This window comes from Dicentrarchus labrax, unplaced genomic scaffold (assembly GCF_905237075.1).
Source record: "Dicentrarchus labrax unplaced genomic scaffold, dlabrax2021, whole genome shotgun sequence".
NCBI lineage: Eukaryota > Metazoa > Chordata > Actinopteri > Moronidae > Dicentrarchus > Dicentrarchus labrax.
The window spans coordinates 20,937,262-20,963,297 of NW_026136703.1; the positions used below are offsets into that span (position 1 = coordinate 20,937,262).

General features: G+C 40.2%; 1 protein-coding gene across 5 annotated transcripts in view; it reads left to right on the top strand.

Annotated features, from left to right (window-relative positions):
* The window catches only part of actn1 (actinin, alpha 1), a 56,820-nt gene that overhangs the window by 20,625 nt on the left and 10,159 nt on the right, over positions 1 to 26,036 (top strand). For 3 of the 5 annotated variants that reach the window (XM_051396034.1, XM_051396031.1, XM_051396029.1), the window contains exons 2-11: positions 6,537 to 6,651; positions 7,586 to 7,705; positions 11,318 to 11,404; positions 11,973 to 12,060; positions 15,419 to 15,497; positions 16,523 to 16,604; positions 17,437 to 17,522; positions 23,729 to 23,821; positions 25,025 to 25,255; positions 25,876 to 26,023. In XM_051396034.1, coding sequence (XP_051251994.1) covers positions 6,537 to 6,651; positions 7,586 to 7,705; positions 11,318 to 11,404; positions 11,973 to 12,060; positions 15,419 to 15,497; positions 16,523 to 16,604; positions 17,437 to 17,522; positions 23,729 to 23,821; positions 25,025 to 25,255; positions 25,876 to 26,023 — 1,129 coding nt within the window. Of the gene's footprint in view, positions 1 to 6,536; positions 6,652 to 7,585; positions 7,706 to 11,317; positions 11,405 to 11,972; positions 12,061 to 15,418; positions 15,498 to 16,522; positions 16,605 to 17,436; positions 17,523 to 18,981; positions 19,068 to 23,728; positions 23,822 to 25,024; positions 25,256 to 25,875; positions 26,024 to 26,036 lie in introns of all 5 variants that reach the window. The other 2 variants (XM_051396033.1, XM_051396030.1) reach the window with 1 other exon arrangement.

A 26,036-nucleotide genomic window follows, 5' to 3' on the forward strand; every position in this document is an offset into this window, starting at 1 on the left:
GCAAAGGTATATTGCATGCATAGCTCTCCCTCCGCAGCTGTCCCTCCAGGGTGCCATTTTAAATCAGAACATGCTCTCAATGAACTCGTCTGGTTAAACACGATGCCCCTAATCCATCACACATCAGGAAGTCATCTGGGAGTCTGAAAGGGAGGAAGGTGCTGTAGCGGTTAGCTGTTTTCCTGGCACAAGTAACTCTTTCCACCAGCACTTTCTGGCCCCCACGAGCCTCAGCACTAGACGTAACAGGAGAGAAATGACACTCCTACCTCCCTGGGATTCACTGAGGCCCATTCCCCCCCCCAGCTCATCCAGACTTTCTATTATTCATTCCCGTTTCAGCTCGAGCTGTGGGTGGCGTTACGGTTTTTATGTTGTGGATTTAATTCTGAAGAGAAATGTTTTTTTCCCCTTTCAACCTCCTCTCTGCTCCTTTCTCCTGCTTTGTTGAACATTCTGGAGGAGACGCTGGAAAGATATTTTTCTAGACATTTTTTCTTGCAATTTATCAGCCTGTTTCTGGGGTTTCATCGGGACATGAGAGGCCCTCTGGTACCCTGAGCTGGAAACTCAGGCTTGAGAAACTGGCCGCGGTGTTGAAAACCACCTTCCTGTGTCAGACACTCTGCCAGCAATATCTGCCTTTCCTCTTTCCCCTCAACTTGTCTGCCTGTCTGTGTGTTCGGATATGGCAGGGGCTCGCACTCATGAGCTGGCTTGTTTCAGTAAAAGGATTGTACTAATATGGAACTGGCAGAGAAGCAGGAAATATTTTCCTAACTGAGGTTGATTAATGGAGTGGGAGGGAGGGGAGAGTGGATGAGAGAGGGGGAGCTGAGTGAGAGGTGGGGAAAGGAACAGAAAACTGTATGTAATGGGTTTTAAGGCTACCAGTACAGGGAGGTAGAGAAAGGTAAAGCTCTTTTTAATCGTTAAACATAAGTTATTTCTGCTAATTATTCATTCAGCAACAGAAAATGAAACAGAACAACTCAAGGTTCACTTCCAAGCGTTTTGTGCAGATTTCAACCGTGTCATGTGGTCACATGTCACAATGATGGATTTGTTCAAGTATATTTTCATCTGTATCGGAACCACAGGAATGAAATTCTTGTACTAAGGCGTTCTCCATGTAAAGCAAAAAAATATAATACCATAGAAGTCGAAAAATCTAACATATCTAGTCAGTAATAGATGTCACTGACCTGTAAGCGCAGTTGCTGTGTAATTATCCAGAACAGTCGTACTTCTTGTCCGTAAGTTAAGTTTTAAAAATCAGTTTTGACATTGGAAATAGCAACTCCAAGGTCTGTGCACTAGCTTTTTCCAGATCTTTCTACCATATCACGCTGTCTTCATAGGTCTTCATCATGAGACTTGAATAACAGCCATTGAGCTCGTATATTAACAATGCATTTCCATTACAACCGAGCAAACCTGCTGGTTGTGTAATATCTGTGGAAAAAGCTAGGAAGTGGACCTTGAAATGGAATTGTTTTGCCGAGCAATTTTCAAAGTCAAGAAGGAACGTTAATGCATAATAGTTTGACATTTTGGAAAACTATTATTCACTTTCTTTGTGATGGAAATTGACACCACTCTCATGTTTGTATGGTAAATATGAAGCTATAGCCATTACCCAGTTAGCATAGCTTAGCATAAAAACTGGAAATGCGGGGAAACACAAAAGCTAACCTGGCTCTGTCCAAAAGGGGGGGGGCACAGCGGATATGTCCCCGTTTCTTGTGTGATTGGCCGTCCCCGCTGTCACTCCATCTTGCTTGCACACCGGTCTGCTAGTTGCCCAGGAGTCCTTATTAATCTGCCACTGTAAATTGGCCGTTTGTTTTGCCTGGGTCACGTCAGCTAGAAGGATTGTAATATCAGAGGTTTCATTTACATTAACGTTTGAATCGGTGTCCATGTGCTTATGTGCGTGCGTGCGTGTGTGTGTATGTCTGCACGGACGTGTCCCCCCCACCTCTGAAATCAAAATTTTGTCCTTGGTGGTTGCCATGGGAAAAATTTTGCTATAATGATGCTGACTGGAAGCTTTCCCTGAAACTGATGCGGAGTAGATTCCTCCCGCTCTTGACCCCTGTTGTTTTTATAGCCCGCCTCAGTTCTGGGAGGCTGAGACGGGAGAGAGGAGGCAGACGAGAGCAGAGAGGGGTGGAGGGGGCCCTTCAGAATTTACAACCATCCAGTTCCTCAAGCAGACACAGTCAGTCATGCATCAGTCGTGCTTTCACTTTGCTCCGTTACACGACATGTTGTACTGAAGCTGAAACAGACTGTGTTTGAGCCACGGCAATCAGAGTGATTTTCACTGGCACGTTGACGATGAGCAGGAATTGGTCTCCAGGACTCTGGAGCAGACATGTCAACAGCTTAGAGAGATTCACAGCACATACTGTACTGACACAAATTGTACAAGGACAACAAGATCACACATAGAGTGCACAGGGATCATACGACACACACTATACACAGCGAAAAGTACTGTATTTATCACTGTCCATTTTTTAAACAGTCTGTAAGCTGTTCTGATAAACAGCTGTTTGTGATTTACATTGCATTCTGGGGTCTATTTTGTTGTTTTGTTTTGAGTTTGCCTGAATCTTGTGGGTAACAAACATACAGTGGATCAACCGCTGTTAGATTGAGATATTCTCCAAGCGTGAGCCTCTATTGTTTTCTAGTTAATCCAAAACAAAACAATGATACACATACAAATGTTTTGTGGCAGGCCCGTGCATTCGGAGCTCTCACTTAGAAGACTCTGCATTTTGCAGTCACATTTAAACAATTATACAGAGAGAAATCTACTGTAAAAGGGCCAAAGACCCACAGCAGCCTCAGTAGACTACAAAGCAATGCAGCTTTGAGACAACTGGAACTCTGGCTTAAGTTTTTTGGGCCTGAGTAATTCTTAGAAAGTGAGCTAGAACAAAATGATTCATTTACATTTCATGATAAGATTACAGCTTGAATACAGTGATCCTCACAGGTGACCAGTGCATTGACTTTATATGATAATACTGTTAGAGTATCTGAGGAAGAAGCTCCACTAGTGGGACTAGATGCTACTCATCCTGCCACCTCCTTTGGCTATAAATACTTTGTCCCTCCGCACCGGGAAAACCCAACGCCTGCAGTTTTATTGGAGTGATAGCAACCAATGAGCACACAACTCTCAGGGGGGCATTTTTCTCTGGTAGCTCCTTCAGGAGTCCACAACAATTAATTGTGTCATGCAGAGTTTCTAATAAGCATTTACAAAGACAAACTAGAGTCATGTGAAAATGAATTCCCCAGTGGTGCTGTCACTGTCTGTCCCAAGCTAGTCAGTAGCTATCAACCAATCCCTTATGGAGGTAACTGAGAGTCGGCTAAGCCTCGTCCACCTTCATTACTGCTGATACGCTTTATATTCCAGACTGGTGCAACTCACATGTATTTTATATTAATAATGGTGCAGGTTCTAAAACCAGACTTCTACTGAAATTAAAAATGCTGTTGGCAGTTTTTTTTCAGCTTTAGCTAGCCTGTTAATTAAGTCAAGTTTAATTTAGCTTTTGCAACTGGTTGACTTTTTCATGTTTCCAAAGGAGGTTGTTTTAAAATAAGATCCCTGTTAAACAGTCTTAGATAAGAACTTGATGGCTACATATGATAATATGCTAAAACACTGTCCATGGCAAAAAGTTAGCCTCCTCACCAGTCAATGTTCCATGTAGATCCACAGATCCACAGTTTTACCACTGTCTCTACCTTGCTGTTGTTGTTGGAGTGTAAACTTCCCCAAATCCAATAACACCAAAACTCTTAAATCATCTAGGACCGACTACCAGGGGGGGACTCAATTTCTGTCTTTTCTTTTATATATTTTTTTGTTTTTGAGTAAATCCTTTATAGACTAGATATAAATCAGACTAGACTGACCACTGGTTTTCATTTTAATGCCCCGTCTGACTGTCTGCTTATACAGTAATCTGCAGCTCTAACCAGTGGACCGGTAACTCAGTGTCATGCGCTGCCAAGAGCCACAGAACACCTGAAGGGGCTGGTAGTGTTGACCATAACACAGCCAGTGGGTCATGTGACAGTGCAGGTGGCTGTCAGCCTGGACTATATGCTGCTGCCAAACTCCACAGTGACCCAGAGAGTTAGAGAAACTGCAGGAGGGCCGGCTAATTCTTGTCAGGAGGAGGCCTTTCGCCCAGCCCAGAGCAGCCAAACTTACCCTCCTTCCAGCACATTTAACAAGCTAACATTCCTTCTGTGAACTTTTAGTCGTTTTCACAACTGTGCTCTTTGCGGGTTGACTCAAAGCCTTTTGACATTTTCAGCTGTCTGGTCCTGTTAAAGCTGCACTAACCAGGAGTTTTAAGTAAAAATGCACTAATTTTATCGACTTAAATCCACTCCCCTTTGTACCTTCTACCTTATTTGCCCTTAATTGCTAAAAGTAAAATTATAGTATTATGAGGTCTCTTTCGTTTCGCTATCCTTTGGTGTAAGGCTGTGCGCAGTTTGCTGATGATACGTTACCAGGATGCCAGTATATTAAAGGTCAAAGCTTTCACTCTTGCTGTTATTTGGAGTTGCTGAGTCTGCAAGAGTTTTTATTTGTGCATTTTTCTGAAGGTATTTGAGTTTAACTAAGTGATGGGAAAGTGAACAAAAAAGGGAAGGGAAAGACAACATCCTGACACACAAAAATTACATCCTGGACAAACAAAATCCCCCCAAAAATCATTACACTGTGAGAATAAGCAGACCCAAAAAAACACCCTTAACTCAACACTTTGATTAAATTATACAGTATTCACGTTAGCTGCTGACACAACAGCCCTGCTTCAACAGTTTAAAATCTTTGGCAAGCCTGTAAAGGAACTATTGATTAGGGTTAATTGAAATATCTTAGTGCCTGTTGGAGCTTGACTTAAATCATGACAAACTTTAGAGAAATACAGTATCTTTTAGGCTGAGGGCGTGTGCCTGCCAGTTGCACATAAATCTTCAGCGCTGGTCTTTTTCTGTCAGCTCTGCCCTTGGAGATAAAACACCATATAATCTTCCATTTTCCCTCCACATCTTCTACAGTATCCTCAGTTTTCCTCTGCTTTTTCTCTGGTTGAAACTCCACCACATGCCAGCAAACACGCACACATCTGAAACCCGGCTCTTCCACATTCGGGTTTATTGATAGTCGTGTAAACCTCATGCCACTCCATTTTAAGAGTGATCTCATCGCGGAAGTTCCACGAGTGCTCCGAACCAGCTCGCCAGTGACTTTTAAGTGGCTTTTGTTCCCCGGCAGTGGAAGGCAGGCCAGCAAAGGACAGTGCAGGCTTTCATAAACGCCTGGCTCTGCTCCTGCAGGTCCTCCTTCAGCTCTCTGGTGGAAACATGGTGCCTGGTGTTTCGGCCCTGGGTGTAATTAACCCGGGAACTCATAAAGAGGCGTTCACAGCAGGGTGCATGGCGGGCCCACTCCTCATGCCAGCTCCTGTTGGGCAGCTGCAATCCTGCTCCAGATGTTTTCCGTTAGCATGTTTGCATGCCAGCAATGCCAGAGAATCCAAAGTCTGCTACACCTACTGTATACAGTACACAATGCTCCAGTGTGCTGTGGCTCCAATCGAGAAAGGGCTTTATATAAGCTTGTGAGGAAAGGTTCTCATGAAAGGGTGGGAGTATGTGAATAAAGCAACAGGAAGCACATTTATTAGTCAACATGTCTGGTTTGGCCACAAAACAGCATACACCGAGCTGGTAGTGATTTAATGTTTTGCTCGCAGACCCATTAAGCAGCAATTTCAGCTTGCAGCATGGAGGCCTGTTGGTCTGACAGTCGGCTGGTCCACCACTTTGATCCAAACTGCAACATACCAACAGCTCCTGGATGGATTTTGTGCAGAGATTTGTGGTTTTCAGAAGATGAATTCTACTGACGTTGGTGATCCCCTCACTTTTTCCTTTAGTGCCACCATAAGGTTAAATCTCAATTCCCATTAGCCTCGTAGTCTCAGTTGTACTAGCATCAAGCAGCCGTTTAAATAACTGCAGTATTTGTTATTTCCGCGTCGGCTTCATTTGCTAGCCACGGAGGTTGCCATGCCAGCATTAGCATCTAGCTCAAAGCTGTGCCCAAGTGCAACCTCCCAGAGTCGCTGGCATGGCTGTTGTAACATGCCAGGCTTGAACCTGCATCTTCCAGCTCGAAAGAAAAAATCTCACTTCTTCACACACCAGCCAGCTGTCCCAATGTTTGCCGACCCAAATATAATTCTGCCTTTGATGAGGTTAGTCTTGCAGGGTTTAAGGCATTGGACTGGTTCCATTGTCAACAGGTTGTAAAATAGTGTGAATTTAATAACTGCAGTAGGAACAAACATAAAGAGGCTCTGGTGGCCTCACAATCAAAGTTGGCTGCTGCAGACGCATTCAGTGTTTGTACTGCGACAGACTATATGTTTGTAAGTGCAATGACTGATGATGATCGTTCTCCCTTTCTTCCATCTCTGTAGACATTTACAGCTTGGTGTAACTCTCACCTGAGGAAAGCAGGCACGCAGATCGAGAACATCGAGGAGGACTTCCGGGATGGACTGAAACTCATGTTGCTGCTGGAGGTCATCTCAGGTAAACAGCTTCTTACTTAACAGGATTATCTGAATGAAAACAGTTTGCATGGACGCCACTGTTACATGCTGAGTTTGGAGACCGGGATTAGCCTTAAAGGAATAGTTTGACATTTGGGTAAATATTCAAATTTGCTTCCTCGCTGAAAGTTGGAAGAAAGATTGTTACCGCTCTGACAGTTTCCATTAAAGTCACAGGAAATCTTTTGCTTTGTGGTGTCAAACAGAATATTTGGGCAGGGTTTATTTACTAAATCCTTCAAATTTGATTGGATTGCTAAAAAGCAGGTGTAATTTAGCAATATGGAGCTGTTGCAAACTGACATCCATACACACACTTGCTACAGGTCACCCCAAATCACATTGATTGTAGAATAAGAGTTCAAGATGAGTCTTCAAAAATATTTTATGATTTTAAGAGAGTGCAAAAAGAGAGGGCTGTTGATATAAAAATATTTGAAATGATTTTTTAAAAACATATAACAATTATTGGAAAATTTACTTTTTTATTTTTTATTGGAAAATTTACTTTTTTATTTTACCGTTCTTAAATATGAAGCTACAACCAGCAGCTGGTTAGCTTAGCTTAGCAAGAAAAACAGAGGGACAAGCTTTTTCAAAGGTAAAATATTCCACCTACCAGCACCTCTCAGCTCACTAATTAACATGTTATATCTGTGCCACGATTATAGTGTAAGTGGTATCAATCTTCTAACTCTAGGCAAGAGAACTATTGCTTTAAGACAACAAGAAATATGTAATGTTGAAAAGCTTTTATCAATTTTGAGGAAATTGTCTGTGAACCATTTTTCTTCTTTTTTTATGTATTATTCCAGAACAAAATGTTATCTATTATGAATGTGAGTACTTAGAGAAACAGCCAGACATAGCAATCATCCTCTATCTGTCTGCCTTTTTGTTGTTTTCCTGTCTAGGCGAACGCTTGGCCAAACCAGAAAGAGGCAAGATGAGAGTCCACAAGATCTCCAACGTTAACAAAGCGCTTGACTTCATCGCCAGCAAAGGAGTGAAACTGGTGTCTATTGGAGCAGAGGGTGAGTGATGTCTCTGACTTCTAGTGACATTTTCGGCCAGAAGATGAAGTTTAAGGATTTTCCACAAAGTCACCTGACCTTCTCGAAGTTTGTTCACATCCCAAATTGTCACCTATCGATCTTAATGAGGCCATCAGCCAAATCAATAGCTACTAGTCTGCTGTAAATAGCTATGTATAATGTAGTCCGTAGCCCTCTCTCCCCCTCGTTACCATGGCAGTGCTGCTGGCTGCTGTGCAGTTTAATGAGATCCTTATTCCAGAGTGTTCCGGCGGAGGTTGTGCTTTGCAGTGCATTTTCTGAGAGTAGATCTTAGGATCAGCAATCCCCTCGGGGACTGAGGCTGCTCATTGTTCAGCACAAATAACTTGGGGATGTCCGTCCTCCTCCCATCAGAGAGTAAACAACTCTTTAGCCGAGTAAACACTCACCTCTCTCTCTCGCTCTCTCTCTCACACTATCTATCTTCCTCTTTCCCAATCACACACACCCCTCCGGCATTGTCAGGAATTGACAGATTTTGGACAAGTGTGTTGGAAACAGAAACTACAAACTGTGTCCACAGTGTCTGCTAAGCGAACTCAAAACATTTGACGGCTCGTGAAGGGTCAGTACACCCAATATACACATTATTCTACTCTCTCCTCGTGGTATTTAAACATGCAGATATTTTGGGTTTTGAGTGCCAACGTTTTGATATCTGTCTCTTGAGGTTTCTTCTGCTACCCCAGTACAATGGAAAGGAACAGACATTTTATTGTTGTGCTCAATGTGCTGAAAGATGACATTTGAAAAACTGAACAGGAACTTTGCCGACACAATGTCCTGGTTCCCGGATCATCCACAAACCTACCAACTACTTTCTACTGAAGAAATAGTCCCCATGAAAACTGTTGACAGATGTAATTTTTAATGATCTGTTTACATCCGCTGTATTTGAATGGCAACACAGATTTCAGAGGCAGATATCTTAAACTAAGGGTGAGTGAGAAAGTATGTTTTTGGGAATTTTTGTTGAACTGACCCTTTAAATAATATGAACCCTTGTAAATTAGCCTAATCCATTTTAAACACACAGTGGATCTGACATTCCCGAAGGCCTGGGCCTGTCTCACTACAACACCACCTAATAAGGTTAACCTTTGACCCATCTAACCCGGCTGTTCAACAATTCTACTCTTTCTAGCAGGAGCTTTTTCTCTCTTTCACTGTTAAAAGAAATCCTTAGAAGGAAAATGTTTTAATAGCAAACTCTGTGCTACAACAGAACGGACAAACCAAAGACTGGCTGTAGAGTTATGCCAGTACGCAGCCAATATATATATATATATATAAGTATTGTTTTAATATCATTAGTGAAACTCTGGTATCATATTGGCAATAGTACCGAAACAACAATAACCAGCTCTAATCTCCTCTAATGCTCTAATCAATCAATCATTTGATCTATAAAATATGAGATAAAATAATTAAATAAGGCCTGCCACATTTTCCAAGAGCCCAAATAGATTTCTTTAATTCCTTGTTTTGTCTGCCCAGCAGTCCAAGAAGACATTTTTGTCATAGAAGACAAAGAAAACGAGAAAATATTCATATCCGAGATTGTGGAGCCAGTAATTTTCTGTGGATCAACCATCCGATTAATCAACTTTACTGTCTCAGCTCATTTTTTAAATATTATTGAAACAAATTAATATAGTCTTACAAGCAGATTGTCTTCACTTGTTTAAAGAAAACAAGACTTTTTGGCTCAAAAAAGGACTGAAATTACTTTATAAGATGGAGATTATTTTGCAGTGCACAGAGGCCGGTATAAAAACTCCTAAGCCAGACCAGCATTCCAGACAGATTAGCCGCCTGGAAGCCCAGCTCCCCGCTAGCTGTGGCGGTGGGATGGGACTAGTTGAAGGCTCAGGTTCATGCGACTCATCGGGGGGTTTGTTGTGGGTGAGGGATGTGAGGGGGGTGCAGTTTTCAAATGGATTTAACAGGATTTGTGTTCCTCCCCCCTGGTTGATCAGTCCTGTTCATTAGCAGCTAATCTCAACATGTATCTGCATGTGTCAGCCCGGACAACCGAGCGCGACTTTTTCTGCCTCCTAATTCAATCTGAGCCGTCTTTCACACCGCGTTAAATGTACAGACATCTGACTGACATCTCACAGTCCAAGTTTGTCCGTCACAGTCGAGCGGCTGTGGAGCTGCCGTGCCCCGCGCCTTATTGGATTAGAGGGAGAAACAAATGATTATTGAAGGCGGCAAACACAGTGACCTGTTGAAGGGGATTTTCATTATCGACAACACAGAGAGGAATGGAGGCAGGCAGTTCATTCACAGCCTCCAACTGCAGGCACACAGCTGATTGACAGCTTAACAGCTACAGGCTCAAATGATTGAATCATCACACGTTTCATTCATGAGAGCTTAGTACTCAGAGTTCCCCCTCTAGAAGTACACATGTTAACCTGTGTGGAAAATAGGGCTGCACAATATGGTAAAAAAAAAATCCTATTGCGATTATTTTGACAGATATTACCATTGCAGTATGATTCACAATTAGTAGGAATGATAATTTTTTGCATCAAAATTTTCAGCTTAAAAAAACCCTCAAAAGCATTTGCTGCCTGTACTGAACAAACATTTTTTCTTACATCTGGAGAACAAGTTTTGTAGGCCAGGGAATAATCTGTGCAGCACTACAGTACTTCATTATAATGCTGTTTTGTCACACATTTCCCCTTATCATAAAATTGCAGCCAGATTGCAATTTAAAATAACATATAAATAAATATAACGTTTTGATTAATTGTGCAGCCGTAGTGAAAATCCTGCAATGAACAATGTATGTTTTGGTGTTGAATCAGCTATCTGAGTGTCAAATTAGTTTTCTGACCTCAAAGGCCTGTGTTTCATGTGTATTGGGCCATTATTTCTTTGTTATTGACCATTTGTAATAGTGAAAATGTCTAAATGAAAAGTGAATCTACTACTGTACATACAGTAAATCTCTGTGTTTTTTAGACTCTGAATTACGTATAAAGTCAGTGTAATGCAGGTCCTTACAACACATTGTAATATAGTTATTAAAAGGTTTTTGAAGCAACTGTTAAAAGTAACCTGGGAGTCTAGCAAGACTAAGAGTTTACAACTTTGCTAGCAACACAATAGAATTTTGCATGGACAACATTTGTTGTATGTTTCTTGAGTTTTAGAAGATTTTCCTCATTCACAAGGAGGGTCTAAAGATAGTGGCAGTCTTATGCTGTATAGACTGTAAACCCCTTTAAAGCAAATTAATAAAATTGACTTGACAGCTGCAGCTCTCTAGTAGTTTTGTGAGGCTGCACTTAGCAGCCTTTAATATTCATATTAAATGTTTGCTAATCCATGGAATAGTTGAGATATTTCAGTTTGGCCTTGCAGCTTTCAAACTCTTTCACGTTTCAACCATATTTAGCCCAGTTTTAAGACATCTAGACAGCTTTTGACCTTCAAATCACTGAATCAAATCTTACTGGCCATGTCTGCCAGATGTGAGAAATAGAAATTATAAGTGACTGCTAAATGAGTAAATCCTAAAATCTAAATGTTATTGCTCTGCCCTTCTTCCAGAGATCGTAGATGGCAACGCTAAGATGACCCTGGGAATGATCTGGACCATAATCCTCCGCTTCGCCATCCAAGACATTTCTGTGGAAGGTACTTTGTGTGTGTTTGTGTGTCTGGGAACATTTCCACACACTTCTTGTTCATTCACTTTATTGAAAAGAGCTCCTGCTCACTGTCTTCATTTGCAATTGAAAACACTTTTCATTGACACAGTGTCTCAGCGTTAAGACCTTTCTGACGCATCTCACTGAGGTTAAAAAAAACGGCATAACTCCACGTTTAAACTAATGCATGTTCGTTTGAATATGAATGTTTCAGAGACAGCTCTTTTTCTATGGAGGTGGAAATATTTACGTTATGCTCCTCTTCTTGGTTAATAAATATAATGCACTCACAATGTAATCCAATTTAAATGTCAGTAGTGATCAACCTTGATTTGTTCCGCTTTACATTGCAGTGCAGTGTTTAACTTTTACTGTTTGGGTAGAACACAATGCCAGACACCTCTCTCTCGAAACATCCGAGCAATCACACATGCTTCCCATTCACTTCACCTCCACTTAATCCACCACTAAACAGGGATTAGCCGGAGGGTCGGTCAAAGTAAAAGCCTGAGAGTTTCTCCAACTTCACAATGATCCCTTCTCTCCGACCGCAGAGACTTCTGCCAAAGAGGGCCTCCTGTTGTGGTGCCAGAGGAAGACTGCGCCCTACAAGAATGTCAACATCCAAAACTTTCACATCAGGTAAGGCTTTGCGGAGTAAAACATAATAAGTAACAAAAAAGGTTATTTTACTCACACGTCGAGATGCAGTTACAGTTAATGAGATGAGATTGTGGAAACAAAACGCAAAGAGTTCGAATATCAGCTTCAAGCTGGGAAAATTAGACCAAAGAATGTGAAAGATCTCTCACCTGAACTCAGTTTTATTTGCTCTCAACCTTCCACTTTGAGGGGACACAATGAGGTCAGAGGTTCTTCAAAAACAAAAAGTATGAATAAATATTTTCTTCATTTATATAAATGTATGTATCTAGCAAATAATAAATGATTAAATTGCTTATTATGCTTTTCATAACTATGTTAGTAAACCAAAACAAAGCCACCTGCAGTAAACTGCTGCATTACAAATAATTAACCCAATGATCACCAATAATTTCCTCAATAAACTTGAAATATTAACTTTTTCTAATGTCAACAATGTTTTATTTCTATCTTTATTACAAAGAGCCCGGTCTATACTATTGCATTTTCTCTGATTGACTATCAGTTCAAGGATATTTTTATGAGAATTATCTGCAAATAAAACCTGCTAAATAGAGTTGCAGTGAGTATTTTCTGCAGTCTTCATCACAAGCTGCGTACGGCCCCAACAAACTCCGAAGGTAGGGCAAGTCCTTAAATCTGCTTACGAAGCAGCAGTGAGTAAAAATAACACATGGTAATATATTTACTGAACCCTGGATCAGTAAATATATATCATGGGAGTCCTATTCTCGATTTTTTTAAAGCTTGACAAACTGCTGTCTGTCAGACATCTGTCTGTAAAAAACTTTTTTTTAGGTTCTGATATTGTTTTTATTTGCTTTTCCAGGCATCTTGGTTCAGTTATTTAGTGTCTCACCTGAGTGTAAATGGTTTATTTTCATCTGGGGGAAAAACAGAGTTAAAGAGAAAGTCTGAATAGTTTGAACTGCTTTAAGACTCGCATTGTAGTAGTACTTGGTAGCTTTTGAGTATGAATCCCTCCATCCTGCGACTATCTACTGCTTTGAATTAAAATGTGGTTGTCGGCTTGTCTGGTTCACTTAAGAGTGTATAAGACATTAGACTTGAAGCACACCAGGATTACATATATATATATATATATATATATATATATTATAAATTGTTACTGATTCGGCACAGACGACAGCGGTAGTCTCAGACAGTGCTGATGCTGAACAGACAACAGACCAGCAGACATGTTCTCATACACAAGACCAACTGAGAGGGAGAGGAGGTGGCAGTGATCAACCAGTGCATTTTAATTTATATCAGATATATAGATATGGCTTTTTGCATGCAAATATCAAATTACATAAAGTGGGGAGAATAGGAGGATATGAGTTATCGTCCGATCCTAGCTTCCACGTTTCATACCCGTGGATCTGTTCCTGCCACAAGTGGGTTTAGGTGGGCCTCAGACCACGTCATAGGATGCCTCCATGCGTGTTGAATTATTGAAAGAAGACCGCTGTGATCCTCAGATGTGGATGAAAGCCGAGGTGGGAAGAGAGGTGGAGGGGAGGTCATTTCAGGAGAAGGTAAAGGGAGAGGCCTGATGATCCTGGTGCTGGAGAGGGGGATTGTCAGAGCAGAGCTTTGATGTGGTCTCTCTGTGAGAGATGATAGTATATCTCAGCCAGGAGATGAGAGGCAGACGAGGAAGATTGCTGTTCTTTCTTTTTTTCCAAAGCACTCAAGCTCTGCTGCTTCAGGTATAAGAGACACCTTGTAAAAGCCGCTCTCTGCATAACAGGCCCTTTTTTATGGCACGTAATACATTTAAATAACCCATCTCACTAATTTGTTACCGTGCGAGCCGAGAGCACCAGTAAATCCTCCAGAACTCTTCCAAATTGAGATTGAGATTGCACTGCACCATCCTATCATACTGCATTTACAGACAGCCTGCTTTCAGCATCAAGGCCATTAATCAATGAACCACAGAAGGCCAAGCTAAAAATACGTCTTCCAGCTAAATAAACACATGATCATTTATTTCAAGACAACATTTGATTTAACTTTAATGTTCTCTAATTTTGTGCCATCTGCCAGTTGAAATTAGTGCTTAAGCAAATCCCAAAGCTGCTATAATCGATGTTTTATAGTAACAGTGGGTTAAATGTAACGTGAAAAGGGGCGCTTGTAGTGGCAAACCCACAGAAAATGATCACCCGACTATATAATAGTTTTTTAAGCATTTTTCCACCCTTTATTTTGGTTTAACCGTCCAAATCTTAACTGTTTTGGCTCACACTTACTGCTCTCATAGCATTTTTAAGAGCAGCAAGCAACTTTTTTCAGTACTTTAAAACCCACTGTACACTACCTGCCCAGCACAAAGTTAGCGACTAGCTTGTGAACAAAGTGGAGCATTTAGCAGCTAAAGAGACATATATTTCACTCAAGAGTTGGTGGAGACCAAAATAGAGCTTAAAGGCGAGTGAAATTTGGACTCGGGTGGACAAAAACATGAATTCAAATGAATGGTAATGTTGCTCACTTTCTAATGGCCATCTAATGGAAGCAATAATGTCCAACATTTACTTGGTAAAAACACTGTAAACAAATACAGACACAGCGCTGCAGCATTCTGTAAGAATTGTACCACATCTGTAAGTCAGTAAGTTTCACTGAGGCCACTTGCCAAGAAAATTACTCTGGAAAATGAAAGTAAACCAGTACTAAAATACCATGTCTGTTCAGTGTACAAAAGTGACAAATTGGAATTTCTTTTTCTCTGAACATGGTCCAGAATCTGGACCTCAAAAGCCAAATGACTGCAATTAACAATTTTTTCATGGTCCTTGAAAACGTCAGTGATGGTCACTTCTTTGCTCAAGTTCCCACTTTTTATTCTTCAGAGACGCTGTTTTACATCATAGACTGTAGATTGAGTTTGTTCTAACACACTCTGAAATCTTGTCTCATTTAACATTAGATCCCAATGTTAAATATGACGTCTTATAACTGTATTTACCTTTAAAATAAAAGAAAGATTTAACTTGACTTCATCATGACAAAGCACCAGAAATATGTAGTTTCTCGAACTTCAGAGACTGTGGCTCAGTTTTAATTAGAGACTTGGACCATGTGGTACATTAGATAACCTATCTTCCCCGTTTAGGCTGATAGTGGTCAGGTTCCTGCTGTGTTACAGTAACACACCACGTGCTGCTGGGAAGACGTGGGTGTGTTACATGAAACCAATTAGGGAGACAGACGGAGGGGAATGATCTTGATCAAAGATTAAAGTTAAATTCCTTTTCTTTTCCTCAGCTCGTTATGTTTCACCTCACTTTTACCCTCATTACACCTATTTCTCTGTCTCTTTCAGCTGGAAAGATGGTTTGGGTTTCTGTGCACTCATTCATCGACACCGTCCAGAGCTCATTGACTACGGAAAACTGCGCAAGGTGAGCGAGTGTTGTCAGACATACATGTGACAAACATATAGAGAAGTCGCTAAAACCATAAAACCAAAAATACTAATACAAGTTCACCATACTTCGAAGGTTTTCTATGCAAAACAAACACAAGTACAAAGTGAAAGGACAGGAGAAACTAACTGTTCAGCTCTTATGATCAAACCAGGTAAAACAGTAGCTGTACATTCTTGTGTCTTTGTGTCAACCAGGTTGGAGTATCCTGCTGAGGCACAATCAAGTTCACAGAGATGTATAAACATGTTATTATGTGACTGTGAAATAACCTCATGTACAGTGTCTGGTAGCAAAACAGACAAACAGCATACTGTAAAATATTAATATGTTGGTTAAAGTTTAGTTTAAAAGAACTCTAGCCTTTCATTTTAGGGGATTTTTGCTAGTTTTTGCAAACTGTTTCAAGCAACAAAAGGTAGAAAAAACTGCAACAATTAATAAATCAAAAGCATTCATGTTGATAAATTGTAAATTATGAAGTCTTCAAGAAAGAAAATAATTTCTTATCTCTGTTTTCAATTTGTAGTTGCCCTTGTATTTGTTTTTGTTGATTATTTTCTCAATTCATTCATTGATTATTGATTAGAGAAGCTGAAACTATGACATTTTTGGCAGAAAAAAAAATACTTAAATGATTTTCTGTATGTTCAATGATACTGAATTACTTAATTTATTGTTATGTAAGAGGCAAAACCTAATGTATTTGGTCATAAAGTAGATTAATTATTAATCATACATATTTGCTACCTTTATAAGCAACAACAAGTAGAAAAAACAGTACTTAACTTAAAGCGAGTTTGACCTTTTTTAAATGGTAACTTAATATTTCTGAGAAATATATTTTATCATCTTTCATACGGTAGTTGCACACATGCTCCTACTGTCAGTTTTTCAAGTAGCCATTGCTCATTGTGTGCTACTGTGAAAAAGCTGTACTTTAGAACCAGGATACTGCAATGACATAAAGTCTAAAAGTCTTGATGGTCTGCTGTTGACAGGACGACCCCATGACCAACCTGAACACAGCCTTCGATGTGGCAGAAAAGTACCTGGACATCCCCAAGATGTTGGACGCAGAAGGTGAGCCAGCGGGGAGGAAAACAGTAAAATGATGATGAGGAGAGCAGACTTTTTCCTGTGTTCAAAGACCAAATATATATTCTGTTAGAAACTCTGTTCAGAAGTCTGAAAGTGGTGAAAAACTCCTTTCAGGACATGGACTGGTTTTGCCCTACCCGATTTTTTATAACTTCCCGAAACCTACATTTGACCACCACGCCTTAGCGATTAGCCAGGTGTGCAAAGGTGTGAAAATGGGGAATTATTGTCTTCACATTCCTCACATTCCTACTTACATTACGTCACTTTATATGTTTAGTGCTGAATCGCACCAACTGCCTCTGTGTCTGCAAGTTAATGTGCATTCAGACGAACAAACCAAAAGTCTAGAGGAAGTTCTGAACAATAGCACAAGAAAGATATGAGATGATAGATGGACTCTGATGCACCAATTTTTTCAGAGAGTATATTTTGGCTTTAACACTGACACATGCAGCTGTGCACACAGAGGGATACACACACACACATCCTTTATTAAATGTAAATATAAAGTTCCTGCTCTACAAATAGATTAAAGCCTTTAAACGTTTCTGCTCACTTAGTAGTTGTTGACGTCTAACAACTGTGTGTTTCTGTGTTTAAGACTGCAAAGTTTAAATCAAATCCTCCCTGTTAAGCACATCTGGACAGTGACACAATGTGTTTTTCTTTCCACTCTGGATATTGTTTATGTGCAGAGCTGAACCCCAGCTCTACTTCCTGTGTCTTCATTTATCTGTGCTCTTTTTAACAACGTCAACCCCCCCCTCCTCCATCCTCCACCCCCTCCCTGACCTTTTCTCTTCCCCCGCAGACATTGTGGGCACTGCCCGTCCAGATGAGAAGGCGATCATGACCTACGTCTCTAGCTTCTACCATGCCTTCTCAGGCGCCCAGAAGGTATCCTGGATGCAGCGTCTCCTTCTCCTTCCTGCTCCTCTTCCTCACTCCTCTCCTCTCCTTGTTTCTACTTCCGTGTGTTTCTCCTAACAGTTCCCTTCTCTTTCTGCAGTGCACAACGTCCCCCTGCAGGGGTCGCTCTCCTTCACTTTCCGCATGGTTCACGCCACCAAATGCATGATGGGATGACAACACCCTGTTCTTAGAGGCAGTGAGCACAAGTGTATCTCCAGCCTACCTCGTTGTTATGGCGCTGCAGGCCTTCGCATTCACCCCTGATTAGGTTTTGTTACGCTGAACAGAAGCTGAGCGGAGTGGGAGGTGCGGCGAAGTTCGTCTGATAAATGATGATGATTGCCTGTGATAAAAGCCGCGGTTGCTGACGGAGAGAAACAAATTAGCTTGAAGTCTGGCGTGGTGGGGGAGATGTAACCATTTAAATGGATGGTTATGTTCATCCTTGAGAGCGACAGCTTAAATGGAGGGTGGAAGAATGAATGAAATTAAAACCGGCACTTCAAAGTCAAGTAGAAAGCTGTCTTTTAATTTTAATAGCTACACGCTGTCTGACTGGGGGAGTCTGTTTCCTTGTTTCTCTGCAAGAAAGAAGTGTTGTATCTGACTTTCTCTGTTGGATAATGAATGATTGTTAGTTTGACAGCTACCTTGAAGCGTAGCAGGAACTCTGAAGTTGTGCCTCCTCTCAGACAGCCAGGGGAGAAGCAGAGCATCACAAAGCAGAAGTTATATAAGAGCCAGGTTCATTTGAGAGGCCCAGCAGCAGAGAGAGCATTTCAACACAGCTGTGTTTAAGAAACTCCGATCAAAAATGTCTGTGTTTATAACTGGAGAGAGTGGAGAGGTGTGGTTTGCCTCGCTGAGAGCAGTGAAACTACAGCGGGACTCTAGATTGCATCATGGATGTGAGAGGATGAGACATGGCTGGTTACTAAATTAAGCTGGACTAAGTTTAGTTACAAAATACAAGTTCAAGAAGTTATCCCTCTTACAAAATTAATGATATCACAGAGTTGTAACTTTGGCCTCTGTTTGACTGAGTCTTCCATATTTTACAGCTATTGGCAGATATTTGATACCAAATCTCTGGTTGTATTTTTGCTAGAGGCGCTTGTCTTCAGACTGTGAATTTATTTAAACTGTTTCTTGAATTGAACCTGAACAGCACATACATATTAATACATCTTTGTTACACTTCGTCCACTCACTTCCCACTGAAAATTCAGTCAATTTTAATAATTTGTTGTAAAAACTTCAGATTTCCCCTCAAAACAAACCAACCTGAAGGCAACCTATAGGTAGACTGGAGATGACTTGTCCCCCCACTGTCTCCTCCTCTTGTGATTATGCCCCCTGCTGGTCCTTTTGTCCTTGCACTCTTTTACTCTTGTGCATTTTTCTCTTCTCTGTCCTCTCTCCCCTTCCTCTGTTCCCTGAGCAGATATCATTAGCACCTTGAGGCCAGATGAGAAGGCTGTCATGACTTATGTGTCGTGTTACTACCACGCGTTCTCAGGCAAGCAGAAGGTGAGAAATTAAAAAAAAAAATTAAATAAATCTCCAAACAATAACCGGATACCTGCCAAAGTGGCTGGCAGAGAATGACAGAGTCGTTTTTGCCAACATTCATTTTTTTTGGCTGCTTACATGTGATTCCATAATTTGACTGTATGACACCAAAAATGACCATAAAATTGGTGTTTTTAAAGCTGCTCTAATCAGTACTTTTATATCAACAAATGCGTTTTAACATCTTTCAGCTCATTGTTTTGGTTTTATGGTCCCAGCGTTTATGGTAAATGTTTTGGTTCCCTCTCACAGCGTTGTTTCAGTATAAGCTTTAATAAATGCACTGTACGCTACCTGCTCAGCACCAAAAGACGCACAGACAAAGTTAGCAACTATTTAGCAACTGAAAAAGTAGTAGTAAAGGAGTATGTGGTGACAAAAAAAATATTGGACGAACATTAATCAGATGGACACACAAACACGAACAATGTTCTTGTTGTTCTGTAACTGCTGGATGTGTCACTAAGCAACCATTTGCCAATTATATCTACTTTATAAAGTATATTAATGTTGTGTTTACAAGTTATGGAGAAAAAAAATCTGTTGATGCAGTTGAGCTAATGGAAACATCCTGTAACCAACGTGAGAACTAGCCAGTCAGGGAACAACTTCAAGTGAAAGTGTTTTTTGGTTGTTTCAGGCTCATTTTAAAACATTAACCAGACCAAGAAACACAATTTTACAATGCTGACATCTTATCTCCAAGCAGAACCGGTGAACTACAGTATTTTAAGTGCTATGAGTTCATACGTTTTTATTGTAGGTGGGAAACCAAACCCTCCGTTATTCAGAACCTCCTTATCTGCCTCTTTCAGCAGCGTATTGATCCTTGATAAAGCACAGAACCTTTCTCCTCTGCCAGCAAGTTCTTACACTCTCAGTGGAATACATTATGCCAAAGACATGCCAAATCCACTAAAGATCTCTGCAGAGAATAATAGAGACTTATCACACACACAGGATATCCGCTAAGTCTCGTGTACTTAAAATCTTTATTAGGATCCACTTCTTAATGGAGCTCTTGAACCTCCTGAGGAGCAGGAGTCCGGAAACCGCTGCTGGCTGGTTCTCAGCTTTTACGGCGCTGGCACAGATTTCACATAGAAACAGAAACAGGGGGCAGAGAAACAGTTAGTCCTCCTCTGTCTGACACCTCAGATTGTACCCTCCAGGGCAGAACTTTCCCCATAAACACCATCAGTACAACCTTTTCTCTCTCAGTGTTAGCCCAGCTTTATACCTTCCATTTGAGTCACAAAGATATATTTTTTAATATTCTTTGTGCTATATCATAAAATTATTTAACCAGTTTTCTAATTAAAAGAAAAGTTGGAAATCATATCTCCTTCCTGCTTCGAGCAATGTAAGAAAAACGTTACTGAAAATAAAAAGAAATGGAAAATAGCATAAATATGGATAAATGCAACGTTATAAATACCACTCAGGTCACTGAAGTCAGGTCCTTTGTGATATTCCTGGGAATATGTTGTGGTTTAATGAGCTTTACAGTCTATTTCACCTGTTGGTTGTTTTAAAGCGGATTCTAGTATTTTAACACTGAATTGCTTGAAATTTGACTGTAATTAGGATGAAATACAGTTTATTAATTGAAAGAAAATAAAGGCATTTAGTGTTTTACACCAGGATTACATACATGGCAAAGTGGAGAAGATCACTGTAGATCAAATTGAATATTTTCATGTTTTATTTATCTGAGGGTGTGTCAAATCTATAAATGATGCGCTCTGAGCAAAATAAGTCATACAAAAAATCCTGATAAGATTAAGTGCAGACAACTAGAAACAGGCAGTAGTTTGACACTAAAATACAATTATGGAAAGAGGAAATGAGGAACTTTACTGTGTGTTTGATTTGCATTACATTAAATGTCACCTTGAAGCTGCTCTAATCATTATTTTTAACAAAGTATCACATTACTTTTGTATGAAAGGGGTCACTTGTCGAGACAAACCCACAGGGAATTATTACCTGCAGTTCCTCTCATCTCTGCTCAACGTTTTCAGTCACAGCAGGCAGCATTTTTCAGCAAATAACCTCCAAAAACCCTCTGTACACTACCTGCCCAGCACCAAACAGCAGACAGACACAATTAGCAACTATCTGGTGGACATAGTGGAGCATTTAGCAGCTAAAGAGCCAATTATTTCCCTCAGGAGTTGTTGGAAACCAAAAGAGAACTAAAAAGAGAGCGAATATTGGACTTACATTCGCCAGGAGGACAACTGTTTGCCAACATATTCTATTAAAATATGATACGGTACATAAATAAAATGTTTTAAAAGAAAGATGAAATTCCCACTAAGTATTTTTTGATGGCTAGTCTAAAAAGTTCTAATGAGGGCAGTGTTTAAGGACTCATGGCCTCCATAGGTCCAACCCTTGATATTTAATCTAACTTTTTAATGTTTTGCTTTTAAAAGACATTCTGAGTTTTTGAAAAATCATCTTCATGATATTCATTAGCTCTGCAATTAAAATTGAATGATAATACACAAGAGGACCAGACCAGAGCAAGGTCCATACATAGATGAACTGTAAGAGAGTTTTTGCCTTAATCAATCCTTCCAGTGTCCTCTTTCTGCTACCTCTGATGTCAGGACAAAGTAATTCATAAAAGAGGTCCTGGCTGTCAGGACTGTCAGTAAACAGGCCCAGCGTGCAAACATTTGCTCACAGAAGCACGACCTGCACATCCTGCCTCTCCTTTTAAGGCAGCTCACTTGCTTCTCCTGGTGGAGCCCCCCAGAGCATGTCTCCGGCCGAGCCAAGTTTCCCCCGTGATCTTTTGACAAAGGAGGCTGGAAGCAGTGCTCTGAGTGGGATGCCAGTCTCTGAGCTATGAAATGCAGTGGGAGGGAGATTCAAGCCTGTCTTACTGTGTGTCTGTACTCTCTAAAAGGACGCTGCTGCGAGGTTAAACTGCCTTTTTTAATCCACTGATTTCCTTGACAAGCCTTTTTAAAGGAAATTGATAATAGGGCTGTTTGGGTTGATTCATTACAGTCGCAGAAGGATTTCTTTAGATTTTGAAATTATCCGAGGCACTTTACTTTCAACACTTTAAAATACTGCTGGAAACTTTCATGTCACATTTCTGCATATTTTCCAGACTTTGTGCATGTTGCTTAAATTTCTATGTCCATTTTCTCCTCTGCTCTTGCTTTCAATGAGCTTTCCTGACCACATTTACTCATCTTGAACCCAACGGGTTAACTGACTACATGTTGTCATGGAAACTCTCCTTGCATTGCCAGTCCAGTGATGAGGACTGACAGGCCATGTGAAGGAACTGTTGTGTCATGGATGAACCCCTCTTTATCTCCATTGGGCTTTTTTTATTCTCACAGGAGCCTCGCTCTCCATTTCCCTGCTCTCTGTATGTGGGTTGAGAGGCTAAAATAACTCACTGTACACTGCTGTTCTATAAAAAGACAGTGGCAGAGAGAAAGGTGCCCCTACACCTGAAGACAGGTACAATATGATGTGTCCTTGTTAAATTTCTCTGTCGCTCTCCAGGGTCCTTCCTGTTGAAAACAGACATTAGATTATTAATCTTCTGTGATCTTTAAATGACATTGGGCAACACACAAGTCCAGACAGTATTACTGAGATAGCATCATGCAGAAACTGTCCTGTTTTTACTTGCTCGCAGCATTCTTGCTGATCCATTGCTTCATCCCCAAAATGACTCATTTGGGAAATCTTCCTTGTGTAGGCAGCATAGATGGATGTATGCAGTGCAATGGTGGAAATAAATGTGAATGTAAAAATAATCCATTAGAAGTAAATGTCCCGCATTCAATATTCTAACTAAGTAAGAAGTATTAGCAACAAAATGTACTTAAAGTATCAAAAGTTCTGCTGAAGAAAAAAGCCCCCCTGTGACTGATATATTATTATGTATGATATTATTAGATTGCTAATTCTAATGAATCATTGTGGGAGCTACTACTTTATACGTACTTACTGTAGGTAGTTTAGTCCAGTGGTTCTCAACCTAGAGATAAGGCCCCCTGAAAGGGTCACAGTAAAAATCTGAGGGGCCGTTCTATACGTTTGGAAAGAAGAAAAAGCGACACAAATTTGTGTAATTTTTGGGAAATTACACAAATGCTTTTTTAGGTGAAAACGTTTTTGTTAGAACTGTTAACAAACTCATAGACATCTGAAATGTGACAAAGTGTACCAGCTTGACATTGATCTTTTTGTAAGTGCTTATAAGTCAGAAAGGTTGGGAGACACTGGTTTGACGTTTAATAATATATTATTTTTTATTAGATCATCATGTTTTTTAAATGTAAAATCTTAATCTGAAAAGTAAGTAGTAAAAACGCAAATAAAAGTAGTGGGAAAAGTACAATATTTCCCTCTGAAATGTAGTGGAGAAGAAGTATAATGTAGTACTTTAGTAGTAGTAGTATTTGCACTCAAATATATTACATGATTAAATGTACTTTGTTACAATAAAAATGTGTTTAAATATATTTTATATATACATACATCCAAATATGCATCTATTGCACAGTATAGAGTTCGGAACACCACCAAAGCTCGGCTCTGGGTCTCACACTGTTTCTCCCCTCGTCCTCGTCATCCAGGCAGAGACGGCAGCCAACAGGATCTGCAAGGTGCTGGCTGTCAACCAAGAGAATGAGCAGCTGATGGAGGACTATGAGAAGCTGGCTAGTGATGTGAGCACACCCCGATTTTCCTATAATTGTCCTGCACCCCTTCTACCCTTTTATCTCCCTGTTCTCCTTTTTAAGCCGCTCCCTCCCAGCCCCCAGGGGTGTTTGTGCTCCGTACAGGTGCAGGGTCAGGGAACACAAACAGGGTAGATCAAGATAAAAAGGCAGCCAGGAAAACACTGCTGGTTTGAGGCTTAAGCGTAAAAAAGTATCTTACTAGTAATTTTAACAAGACTGTGTTTTTTGCTTGTTTTATCTCATTTACCAGAAACTGCAAATACTTTTTGTTCATTGTTGAAAGAATTTCATATTTTTCAATCGATTATGGCTATTTTATACCATCAAAGAAGGTATTGGTTTTATGTTTTTATGAGACTTGAAAGTGAGTAGTATTCTTATTAGTAACTATTTTGATAATTGATTAAATGATTTATGAATTAAAAATTTAGAGTAATTGATGGTTCCAGCTCCTGAAGACTGATTGTAAACTGAGTATATTTGGGTTGAAGAAAACAAGATATTTTAAAACATCAGGTTAGGTTTTAGGAAATTTGTTTTTTTAGTATTTTATTGACCAAACACCGATAAAATAATCTGCAGTGTTCATTAATGAAAATAATAGTTGTCACATCTTGAAAGTTAGGATTGTTTTGAAAAGACTTCTGTGTGGTGCATTTAAGTGCCTGTGGGAAGGTCAGACAGTATATTTGAAATAGTGAATACTATTTTCCAGATGTAAAATGTCAGTACATAACAATTATTTTATAACCAAATTTAAGGGATCTTCATTAAAAATATGTTTGCGTATGTATGTATGTATTGGTAACACTTGAGTAGTTTGAAGGTATAAGCTATGGAAAGTGGTCAGCAGCGATGCAAATAACATACAAATTGCACTTAACGGGATAAAACAAGTAAAAACACTAGTGTGGTCCTTTAAATCAGACATAAAATGTTTATTACATTTGGTTGCAAAAACAAAACAATTAGCTAACCAATTATCTCAACCTGTGTTCTTCTTTTACTGACACACATTACATCCACTATACCTCATTTATTTCCTTCTCCCCTTTCCTTTTATGTGCATGGTTCTCCATTTTCTTTCCCTCAAATGGTACTTGTTTCTCCTCCATCCCCCTTCCTCTTATTCTCACCCATCAACATACATGTACACTTGCCCACACACCACCACCATCAACACCCCAGCTGTTGGAGTGGATCCGCCGCACCATCCCCTGGCTGGAGAACCGCATGCCTGAGAACACCATGCAGGCCATGCAGCAGAAGCTGGAGGACTTCAGAGATTACCGCCGCCTCCACAAGCCGCCCAAAGTGCAAGAGAAGTGCCAGCTGGAGATCAACTTCAACACTCTGCAGACCAAGCTGAGGCTCAGCAACAGGCCCGCCTTCATGCCCTCAGAGGGAAAGATGGTCTCGGTAGGTCGCAGCAACTTGTGAAAGTACAAACTCACATGCAAAGTCTCTAAATTCTTAAAGAAAAGTTTGAGATCCAAACCTCCTCTGTGCATGGATGTGAAACTGTTCTGCAACTGATTGCTGGTCCTCACTGGCCAAAGAGTTACCTCAGCTTACATGAATCATGTAGGCAGATGATGCCAGGGAACATTTGAACCCATTTTTAACCTGTGTCTCACTTGGTTGCTTGTTTGCTTTGAGATGTCAAATTTCAAATCTCTAGTACAGCCCAAATATGGCCTATAGTATCATTACCTTTATAGATGAAGTTGGAGAAGATGTGGCTAACAGACTGTTGGTGCACTTTGAAACCCTCTTAACCAAAGATGAAATTGTACTTTCTTATCTGCACTTTACTTTTAAAATGTACAAATATGTGATAATTGCACAATCACAACTGTTGAACAATTGCACGATGACATTTCTTTTCTCAACAGAGCATACTATTTGCAGATATTTTTTTAATTTAAAGCTCTGATAATCAATATTTTTATATTAAAAATAGATCAAATGACTCTTTGTAGTCATAGCCTAATTTACACATGATGCCATTCTCAAGCATTCTCCTTTGCCTCGTACAGGACATTAACAATGCGTGGGGAAATCTAGAGGGAGCAGAGAAAGGATATGAAGAGTGGCTCCTCAATGAGATCCGCAGGCTGGAAAGACTCGATCACCTCGCAGAGAAATTCCGCCAGAAAGCAGCCATCCATGAAGCTTGGACTGAAGGTACTGAGTGTTT